The sequence below is a fragment of the Humulus lupulus genome, chromosome 7, assembly GCF_963169125.1.
Source record: "Humulus lupulus chromosome 7, drHumLupu1.1, whole genome shotgun sequence".
NCBI lineage: Eukaryota > Viridiplantae > Streptophyta > Magnoliopsida > Rosales > Cannabaceae > Humulus > Humulus lupulus.
Window position 1 is genome coordinate 84,673,958 of NC_084799.1, and position 11,800 is coordinate 84,685,757.

The 11,800-nt window shown below is 36.0% G+C and overlaps 1 protein-coding gene across 1 annotated transcript; it reads left to right on the forward strand.

Annotated features, from left to right (window-relative positions):
• The first annotated feature begins 2,013 nt into the window (after nt 1-2,013).
• Nucleotides 2,014-7,187, forward strand: LOC133789760 (polyadenylate-binding protein-interacting protein 3-like). Its single transcript, XM_062227513.1, has 10 exons — nt 2,014-2,354; nt 2,433-2,579; nt 2,789-2,925; nt 3,280-3,302; nt 3,917-3,936; nt 5,049-5,208; nt 5,446-5,623; nt 5,723-6,695; nt 6,991-7,056; nt 7,159-7,187. Exons 1-8 carry the CDS (start codon nt 2,213-2,215, stop codon nt 5,948-5,950), a joined length of 1,035 nt encoding a protein of 344 aa, XP_062083497.1. The 5' UTR covers nt 2,014-2,212; the 3' UTR covers nt 5,951-6,695; nt 6,991-7,056; nt 7,159-7,187.
• The last annotated feature ends 4,613 nt before the right edge of the window (nt 7,188-11,800 follow it).

An 11,800-nucleotide genomic window follows, 5' to 3' on the forward strand; every position in this document is an offset into this window, starting at 1 on the left:
AGCCCGCCACTCGTACATTTTTTTTCAGAAAAAATCACACGGACTCACCATTTTCTTCTTCGGCTAAGCAAAGTCCGAACTTTATCTTCGGTTTCAACATCCCTGCTTCAAATCTGAGCTCACATCTCCTCCATCCCTCAAATCTCAGCCTCCATCCCTCATATCTCTTCCATCTCTCTCTCGTCTTTCTCTATCTCTCTGTCAGTAGGGTTCCATTCGTTGGGTTGTTTCACTCCTCTTCGGTCTTGGCAAGCCAGGTAAGGATATATAGTTTTAGGTGTTATTGATCTGGGTCATTGGATTTTTATGCTAATCGAGCTTAATTTGGGAATAAATCTAATGGGTTGTTTGATTTTCTGTTTCCCTCTACCTCCAGCCTCCCCCGACCTCAGCTCTCACACTCTCTCTCCATATTTCTCGGCAACGGACAGTCCAGCAAGCCGAGCAGCGGAGGAAGCAGAGCACCCACTGACGGCGACTTCTCCAACAGGCTCTCGGCTCACTCTCTCTGACTAGCAACGGCGCAGGAAGGGACTCCTCCAACAGGTTCTGTCAGCTCTCTTCTTTCTTTGTGTCTTGGATTGAATTAACTGGTCATAGCGAATTGAGATGGATGTGAATTTTGAAGCGTGGTTTGATTTTTTCTATGTAATTTTCTTCAGTCCAATTTTCCTTACATATAATACAAAATTTTCTCTTAGAGTGTCCCTCAATAATCTGCAAATTGGTTTCCTTCTCCGTCCGCCCCTCCTCTCTGTATATATACTATAAGCACATAGGCTAAATATTAGATAAATGTAATTTGCAGCAATGGTATGTCGAGTATCCCAACGAAGGTCCATGGTATGAACTGTTGGTCATTCCACTTCGTTTTGAGCTACTTTGTTCAATCATGATCCCCATATCAATTAAGGTATCCTTCTGTATAAAAATGTGTGAGAAACTGTGGTACATAAATCATTATAAGAATAAAAGACACAGCAATTCTTTTGTTAACAAAAGTTAGAATTTCTCTGTTTGAAAGCGGTTGATAGTCTCTAGTGTAAACTGTTATATCTTTGGCAGGTGTCCCTTGACCTTGTGAAGAGCTTGTATGCAAAGTTTATTGATTGGGATGATAAAATGATTGACCATGAGACTATTACTCCAGCCCATGCAACAAAGTGAGTGTAATTGGTATTGTAGTAATTATCAATGCTTTCCCCCACCCCACCCCCCCCCCCCCCCCCTTTTTTTTTTGAATATATGCATATGAGGTTTATATAATATGTGGCAGTACAACAATCAGTGAGGACTTGAGCCAGGTTGAGTACATTTTGACTGACAAAACTGGTACTCTAACAGAAAATAAGATGATCTTTAGAAGGTGCTGTATCAGTGGCATTTTCTATGGAAATGAGACAGGAGATGCCTTAAAAGGTATGGTGTTTTTCTGAACAAATATTTCTGTTAAACTTATGTAGTTATTAACTTAATTTGGGGTTGTAAATTGGTGTTAAGTTGACTTTACATCAATTTCTCATGTGTTAATATGCAGGTTCAAAGACAAATAATAAAGAAAATGTAGTATTTGTTTTAAATGGGCTTGGTGATTGGCTAATTTATTTCTGTCATTGATTTGATATCATTGACAGTTATAGGACGAATTCAATCAGCATTAGAGCCTTGACGATAATGCAAGTGATAAAACTTCAATTCACGGGCACTTAAACAGATGCTTAGAATAATATGATCTTTCTTATTTTTGAAATTATATTGTGCATTTGGCTTGATTCCTCATTCGTTCTGTTTGGGTAGGTTCATTGGGACTACAGGAGCTTTAGTGGGTAAGGTGAGACTTTGATTTGATTAATGTTATAATCTTCTCAAAATTTCAACATTATTAAATATGGTTATCTAGATCAGGACATTATTTTGAGATATTTTGGCAGTGGCATATCTTGAAAATTGTTATTGCTATTCCAATTTTGGTAAACACTTTTTGTGTTTTCTTTGCACTATGTTATATGCTGAAGGAACACAAGTCAATAGATTTTTGTAATAAAAATGATCTCTGGATAAGAATTGCAGTGTTTACTTTCACCTTGGTTTATTAGCATAATCTGAACATGGTTTTTATAACATTGATCATTCATTCAATGTATGTTAATGCAATAGAGTGGCTTAAACAGATGCCAAGTTCTTTGTCATAGGTTAAAGGGTTCTGTGAAGGATGAATATGCAACCGGCTGTCCATTCCAGATCATCTACCAATGGATTTGGCCGTCACAGAGGCGAAAGAGATGTGGGGACCAGGCTGGAGAACAGGTCACAGAGTGGGAAGTCAAATTCCAATAACAGATTAACATCTACTGGTGAAATTCGCTTACAATTTCTGTTGTTTCTTGTTAGGATTTATTTTCCATTGTTAAAGAGTCTAAATTTTATGACAGGGAGCAAAACTGGTGGCCATGGGAGTCCTTCACATGATCGCTTAGTATATATAACTACTTGTTTTGTTGGTCAGCATGTGGATGTCCATGTGAAAAATGGATCCATATATTATGGAATATTTCATGCAGCAAACGAAAAAGATTTTGGTAGGTTTCACTTTTTCTATTTTTGTTGAAGAGCTTATGTTTTACAGGTTTCAACCTTTTTTATTTATTAAAGATCCAATCTTTAATATCTTAGTCTTCATTGAGTATTTTGCATTTTTTCTGGCGTTTAGTATTACTTTAGTCAGCTGACAGTTCTAATCCTGTATTTTAGATGAGCTTTATCACATTCACCTGTTTGTTACATTCAGGAATTATATTGAAGATGGCTCGCTTGACAAAAGATGGTAGCTCTCGAGGACAAAAGTCTCCCGCGGAGTCAGTTAGCAAGCCTCCCGCAAAGACATTAATTATACCTTCTAAGGAACTTGTGCAAGTTATAGCAAAGGTTTTGCAATATTTATGTTCTGTTCTTATTTCTGATTTCAATTTGTTGCATATATTTTAAAAAGTTCCACTGCTTATGGTTTTTGTTTGAGTTATGTTATTGTTTTGTTATTACTATAACTAATAACAAAACTATTGCTACTATATTACACTAATGCCTTGCTTGGTAAAATTTTTGGTTTCAAAAGTGAATAAAGGGTGGAGATCTTATCAAGATGTTACTTCAGAAAATCTTCACAATTATTTTGAATATTGAAATAGAAATGTTTACGGGCAATAGCTTAATAGGTAGCTACATTAGATATTACATAATTTGATAGAGTATGCTGATGCAGTGGTAATTCAACTTTGACAGGATGTTTCTGTTACAAGTGAGGGGTTTGTAGAGTCCAAGAACTTTACTTAGCTAATTGTTTAGTAGTATTATAGTATGTTTAGTGTTATCTTTGTTACTATGGATTTTTGGTTCAGACCGGGAATTATTTGGACACTCATAGTAGTACTTATAGATTTTTCTAAGTTTAATCTATAGTTTAAGAATATTAAGTATAACCTAAGGTTTGATTAATGTGACTGATATTAAGGATTATATTTATTATATTATAAGGTTTAGACATCAACCAATAGGATTTTAAGCACATGTTATGAATGGTGATTAAGGATTAAAGATTTTTGAGGATTAAATTAAATAAGGGTAAAGTTTGAATGATATAGGGTCAGTTAGCAGCTTTGAATACGTTGAAGGCTTAGTCAAGGCTGTTTACTCCATTCAAACTTAGCTAAAAATGTGTAATTTCGTGTTTAAATATTCAGCGTGTGTCGATATATCGCAGCTATAGAGGGCGATATATCGCAGCACGTAGATACGGAAAACACGAGACGATGCACGGTCGCCTCGGGCATACTGGCCCAGGCGATATATCGCCTACAGGGGGCGATATATCGCCTCCTTCAGCATGAATTCAAACTCTTTTGAATTCATTTCCTTTCAGCCATTCAAACTCCTTCAACAGTCCAGCATCTTTTGAACGAGTCTTCAGCCTCTGCTGAACGATTATTCAAATGATTTTCACCTAAAAGGCCATTATTTTTATTCAAGTAAAATCAAGATATTTTCATTCCCAAACTCTATAAATAGGACCTAGTACCCAGCCATTATTCACCATTTGCTCTAAGTTCAGAAGCTGCTAATGTTAAGTGAGAGTGAGAGTGTAAACACCTGGTTTGGGGAAAAACTATAAGCTTAAACATCATAAGCTTATCAAACACTTTCGGAAGGGAGTTCTATAGTATTTCGGTGGAGGTTAGATTGATCTTGCAAATCTTTGAGGGAATCCAAGTTCTTAAGCATATAAGTCGGAGTGTTCCAAAAAGTCCCAACTCAGTCCATTATATCCCGGTAACTTTGGTAAGGAAAATAGGCTAGAATCAATATGTTATGTGCTTATGTTATCTATATGTTTTATGTTATTAATGTGTTATGATATGTATGTATGTTTGTAGGCTTGGGCATATGACCCATATGACTAACAAGACCCCAAATGGGTTATGGGCATATGACCTACTTAGCTAGTAGGACCCCACTAATCCCATGGGCATATGCTTGTTTAGTCTATGGGACCCCAAGTAATAATGGCCATTATAATAAGTGTATGTTATATGTATTATGTTAAGTCTTTATGTTTCTTATGAAATTATGTGTATGACTATGTGTTAGATTTTCCTTGCTGGGCATTAGGCTCACTCCTTTCTGTTTATGTGCAGGAAAATAAGCTTTAGAGGCGGTAAGATTCGTGACGCTTGGAGGATGTGTATCGATGGTGAATGGAGTCAAGGGGCCGAGCGTTATTCGATTCGAGGATGTAGTTTCGGTTTTATGTCTTTTTACATGTATTTTCCGCACTAATTATGTAATGTCTTATTATTTTAAATTATGTTTTTGTTTTAAAGACAATGGGATCCCATATCCGTTTTGGTATTTACTTTGTAAAGTAACTCTTATTTTTATAAGTTACTTAATAAATTATGGTATTTTCGCAAATGTAAGTTCTTTTAAGGATTTTATGTATAGTTTCGTTAATGGTCCAATTAGTCTAGAGTAGTGGGTCATTACATGGTTTTTAGATGAGGCTCAGTGTGAAAAACAACAAAAACTTATGATAGATTCTGTCATATCGCAATCTCGCCATGTTGAGTTGGAGAGAGAACTTGAGCCATGGGTCCCTGACGAAGATGATCCGCAATGCCCTGAATTAGAGAATATTTTTTATGGCCATTGGAATAGGTTGTTCTAACATCTATTTTTTCTCATATTTATTGGTGATATACTACTATTTCAATGTTGCAAATGATTTTTTCTTTCAAGTAAGGTGCCATTTGAACAACTTTGTGGTTCGATTGGTAATTGTCATTTTCTTTTAATTTTAAAGCTAATTTGTGATAAGTCTTTAGAGCACTGATGCTTCTTTAGATTTTTTTTTTTTGCTTTCCTAAGTAATTACTAGTGCGCTTTTCCTTTTAGGGGATGGGACAAGTTTACAGCAAATGAAGCATTGTTTGGAGTTAAAAGCACATTTGATGAGGAACTTTACACCACAAAGCTTGAGAGAGGTCCTAAGACTCGAGAGTTGGAAAAGGAAGCTCAAAGAATTGCAAGAGAAATTGAGGGTGAGGACACTCGTGATCCTCATTTAGCAGAGGTGAGGCTTTGTTGATGGTATTTTGAACCTATAAATACTTTTTTTTTTACCTTCGAAGTTTTCTAGTTTTGGATGTTGATTTTTTTAAATGCAACACAGGAAAGAGGCTTTCTACTCAGTGGCAATTTAGATATTGATGAGGAGACAAGATTCTCTTCTGTCTATCGTGGTAAGATAGCTGATGACAGTGGTTATGATGAGGACGTATTGGTGGATTCACATAATAATGATACCTTTGGAGATTCCTCTACCTCTGGAAACAGACTGTTTGAATGTAACCAAGCTGTACAAGTGTTCATTTACTTTTTGCCAGTTACTTACAACTGAGCATGGTGGTATTTTTTTTTGGATTTTGACTTGTACATTCATTTTTCTTATTAATAAAAGTGCACTTAGTCATACGAGTAGATTCTTTTTTAGAAGTTCAAATGATGTTGATCGTAGCTTTGATTTGTATATAAAGTGATTTTTTTATTCAATTTTACTTTTAATATATATTTTGATCTGGTTTATCTCAGATTTTTCTTAGAAATAATTTAATAAAGATTGAAGAAGGGATATTGGTTTATTGCATTTATCTAACTCCTTTGATTTATCTCTCTCTCTCTCTCTTATTTTTTTTTATAAAGGAAAAATTGAAAGAGAAAAAACCTGCCTCTACTGAGGCACTAAATCAAAGTCTTCAGGCAATGCATACAGCTGGGTGCTTAAGTCTAGCTGACATTGTGGAAGGCAAGTATATCTTTATCCTACGCTGTAGTTCTTTAATTCAGAATATAGTATTGTCATAGGATTCCTTACTATGTTTTTGGTTTAAGTTTTTTTTTATTAGAGATTAGATGACATAAATTCTTTGCATTTGAGTGTTTGTAATCTCTTTGATTGGTGGTAATTTTGATTTTGCCCAAACTGTAATGGATGTTGTCTATTGCAGATATTAAGACAGCTGTAAAAAAATAAAGTTCCTCTTGTACGGTCATCAACTCTTAACTGGGTAACATTCTGTATTGAAACAAGTAACAAAGCTGTTATTTTAAAGGTGCACAAGGACTATGTGCCTATCCTTATGGAGGTAAATGCATTTATGTTTGTAGTTGTAATATATTTCATATTTTTGAACAATCAGTTGAGTAAAATGTGCTAAACATTGCTTATTCCCATTTATTTTAGAAGACAACTTCAGTACTGGTTTTGATGAGTTTAGAGCACTAATTCATGGTTTGGTGCTCTTACTTTCTAATTTGTAATCTAGAAGACAAAGGGAAATAAAAAAATAATGGTGCAACCTATTTTTGACCATGGAATATCCTATTCATGGTGTTTCATGGACTCTCTTATCTATATTATCGTTTCTTACTTTTTCACAGTGCCTCAATGATGGGACTCCAGATGTGAGGGATGCAGCCTTTTCAGCTTTGGCAGCGATAGCTAAGGTATCGTTTTATTTATTTATCAATTTTGTGCTTTTGCTGCTTAATTCTGAATTTTGATTATTGATGGTATGGATTTATTTCTTCTTTGCCCATTTTATTTAGTTGGTTGGTATGAGACCCTTGGAGCGGTCTGTAATGCTCCGGATCCCCTATTATGGTTAATGGTTGGATTAGTAGGCCGGGAGGGCCATAACCGTTTAATTATGCCATTAAATTGTTTATGCATGTTTATGAGAATTATATTATAATATGATGTTAAATGCATGCATGTGAGTCCACATTTGTTTACAGGGGTGTTTTGGTAATTTGGCCCGTTGAGGGTATAATTGAATATTTGTAGCATGTTAATGATATATTGTGAGACCACATTATAATGTGGATTGGTTCGAGTATTTCGACATGAGACGATCTTTAAACATGATTTATCGATTTGGTCATAACAGGTTTGAGCTCGGGGCTCGGGGTGAATCTCGAGGTGATATTTGTGATTATAGCGTTACCGGGGATTTTAGGGTAACGGGATATAAATTATTGGTGTTTGAGGATATTGAGATTAGCGGGAATTGGGAAGCGTTAATTATGATTAACGGGTTAAGCGGAAAGTACCAATTTTGCCCTTGTGATGGTTTTAGAGGCTTTGGATGACACAAGGGTATTTTGGTCATTTTAGGGAGGATATATGTGACTTTAAGTGGCTGTTGGCTGTAGAAAGTGGTAGACTAAACAGGACAAAAACAGAGACTCTTATCTTCCTTACCCGTACACAATTTCCTTCATTCTTCCTTTGAGGTTTTTTAGTTCTAGGTGGGGATTCAAGCTAGGAAACTCAAGGGCTGGCTTGGTGGACTTGATTCAACCATTGAAGAAGGTTCAAATCTGAATTTGAGGTGAGATTTAGTCACTGGTTTCAAGTGTTGCTCTGTTTTCGTTTTAGTTTTCAATTCATGGTTTTTGATGTGGGAAGTGGGAATCAAAGGGGTTTTTTGTGTTGTTTTGATTGGGGTTTGATGAGGGTGAGCTATGGGTGTTATTTGGGGGTTTAATTGAGTGTTTGGAGGAGGTTTGGAGTTGGTTTGAAGGGTTAGTTCCAAGGGAAAACGTAGGGGAGAGTTGGCTGGTGCGTGCTGGTTTCTTGGCTGGTTTGCGAAATGAGCCGCGGCCTGTCTATGGTGTGCCGCGGCCTATGATGGCTTAAAATGTGAAAATGGCCCTGTCAGGAGGGTGAGCCGCGGCCCATCAGGGCAGATTTAGCCAAAAGCATGTTTTTAGCTTGGGGATTCAAACCTTAGGCCTCGGGGTTGAACCTAGTACCTAGTTGAGTTATGTTTGATGTCCCGGAGGCTAGATCTTGGTTTGGGAACCCTCAGTTATCATTTTTAGTGATGAATCCTATATTTTGGTTATGACCAGGTGACCGTCAAGGAATTTAAAGGTTGATCGTTCTCAGGGGTCGTTCATATTATAATTCTCACTCGAACCAGAGGTAAGAAAACAGTGTATGAATACAGTTGCACCCTGTATAAGTATATGACATGCATGGTTTGATATTGGAGCATGTTGGTTAATATATGTGGACATGGATTGCATATTAAATGTCGATGTACGCTGATTACCTGTTTAAGACACTGACTAGTCAGGGACCGACTCTAAAGTCGAGAATCTCGCATTGAATGGCTCTATGGCATTAATGCTAGACCGACCCTAGGGTCGAAGAACTTATAAGCTCTTGCCTAGTCTACGACCAGATGGCTATAGCCAAGGTATATGACCCCGGTGACCGTTTGTCACGTGGCTAAGGGACGTTGTCCGTAGTTTCGACTCTAGAGTCGTGAGGAAGGTTATGTTGGTGACCAATCACCATGCACCTGTCCTGAACAAGCTTATGAAAGAATCACCTATCAGTTAAGCCCTGGTGACCCTACCGTCACATGGCTAGAGGGATCGATGCTCACTATTGTGACTTGTGGCTATTGTCACCTATTTGTTGGACTAATAGTCCTGAATGGTTATTATGGTCGTTGTTGATATTATATCATGTTTTATTATGTTTTCTTGCTGGGCCTTGGCTCATGGGTGCTATGTGGTGCAGGTAAAGGGAAGGAAAAGCTTAACCAACCCTGAGTGGAGAGCTTGGGCGATGTGGTGTACATACAGGGCCGCTTGACTGCCACGGTCAAGGAGTTCTCAGAGGGACTAGGGGTTTACCCTACTTTTGCCGCTTAGGCCGGCGGGGATTGTAAATTTGAAACTGTAGCGACTCTTTTGTATTATGGACATCTTGTAAACATTTTAAAAGGCTCATGAGCAGTTTATTTACTTAATGAAATGTACCCTTTCCTTTTCATTGGTTTTCCACCTTAACCTGATAATAGTACCTAGATCACGTTTTTTTTTTAACCAAAGGACTCGGGTAGTGAGTCAAATTTCCGGTTCACTGTTCACCGTAACTGTTCTGGGGTAACCAGGGCGTTACACGGTCACTTGAGAAACTTGATGATGTTAGAAGAAAGAAGCTTTCTGAAACAAAACAGAAATAGAACATCTTCCTAACCCACTAAGTAGCTTTAAAAATCGATGCTTTCTGAATGGAGCTTTTTAATTTCAGTACTTTTATATGTCAAATGCCTTTGCTTATTGCTGTCTTTGGTTTAGTTTAGTTTGTTGTTCACTTTACTTGGTTGTTTATTTGATACTCATGCTAGTTGCTTCTATCTTTTTTATTACTGGATTTTACTGGTTTCCCTTAGGATGGGGATTTTACTGGGTGGTGGATAACTTATGGCTATCTAGAAGTTGTTTTTGCTTTTTTTTTTCTTGATGCATTTACCAGTTGGGTAAGCGGGGTCTTGGATCTAGAAGGCAGTGCATCTGGAGATGTTGTTACATCGGTTAAAAGGTAGGCTCTTATTTGTTATTTTTGTTTACCTATTTATGTAGTTTATGCTTTAATAGTTGGTGTAATTTGTTTTTGTCTTTTCTGTATATATACTCTTTTGTATCATTACTTCTTTAATGAGAATTGATTATATTAATTCAGTCACTAAGTTTGTCACTAAGTTTGATTCTATCTGCTTTTCTGAATTCCATTGAGCAAGGAAGTTGTCTCGTTTTGCTTACCTTTATGTACATGTTTCTCTTGAAACTTTACACAAAAGTATTGTTTTCAAATTGTTTTTTTCAGCTGGTCTGTGTTTTTTGCATAATAAAAGAAAGGGAAGACATAAAGCATAGTAAGAAGAATAGCATTAGAAAAGGTGATAATTCCTCTTTGATTTTTTATTTGTAAGCTGTAAAGTTGATTTTACTGTATTTTCCTTTTTAATGTTAGTGGGTTTTACAAATGGTAGTATCCTTTGCCCTGTGATGGAAAAACTCAATGTTGGAAACAATGCATTGGCCTGATGATTACTTTCCTTTTTTTTTCCACGGTTCTTTAGTTTGTTTCTAGATTACTTTGTGCCTGATGATGAAAACTTTTATTTTTGTATTGATATGTGCATTGATTTCATTTTGAGCCTCCATCTTTTCTGCTCTCACCATCTTTGGTACTCACCATGATCCATTATTTTATTTTATTTATTTATTTATTACTATTTTCTCATGTTGGCTGTGGTGATGATGATCTGTGTTTGCTGTTGGTGGTGGTGAATGCCAAAGGTGATGGTTGAAGTGGTGGTGTTTAAACCTTGAAGATGTGATTGGTTCTTAATGAATTTTCAATGTTCATGAAATTTCTAGCATTAATCTCTGAAGGCATTTATATATTAAAATGGTCTCTTTTTACAGCTACAAAATATATATTTTATTGCCTTATGTAATAATATGAAGATATTGTCATTTTTTTTTGTTAGTTTTCACTTTCTTTGCATGCTTATTTGCCCTGTGATGGAAAATCTAATTTTCAGAAGTAGTTTCATGGTTTTGCATTATAAGCCTTCTCTCTCTCTCTCTACACATACATACATACATATATATTTCTCTTTCTCTCTCTCTTTTACAGAATCTATTGTGAGTGCTCTTAAGGCTTATAATGAAAATTCTCATGTACACTGTTAACGACCATATTAGCTTATGAGATCTGAGGGCTTTTGAATATCTAAGCTTGTTATTCTCTGTTTTATAATGCTTTATTTGCTTTATCACCTGTTAATAGATTAGAGGAAGAATTATTTAAAGATTACCTTTATTATTAATCTGTTTTATAATGCATGTTTTTGAACACTACTTGACAATGCCTTTGATGCTTTTGTATCAAGTAACTTGAACCTGTTTGCAGTGCATTCTTGTTTACATTGGATTTGATTTTGTCGATATCTATTTTGGCCCATCTTTGCTTCTTAGATTATGAACTTTTTTTTTGGCCTGATGATGATATTTGTCCTCTGTTTTTGCTAGTCTACTTAGTTTTGTTTCCTCAACTGAAATATATGAGTACTGTCCTATTTTTGTTTCTCAGGCAAGTAAAAAAGCCTTGGATCCAGTTGCTCCAGTTTATAAGTACTGCCTTGTATCAGTATCTAACATATTAACTTATACTTTTGGGTATAAACTTATATATTAAGCTCTTTGAGGGCTCATTTTAACTAAAATCTTAACTGGAGCTTGTTCACTTTCTTTCAGTTTTTCATAAATTTTAGGTAGCATAATATCTTTGTTTTTTTTAATTCCATTTGCAACTTAAAAGTCATCCTGCTTTCTCTGAATTGTTAGCCCAATATTCACAGAGCGGTTATAGGTATTAAAT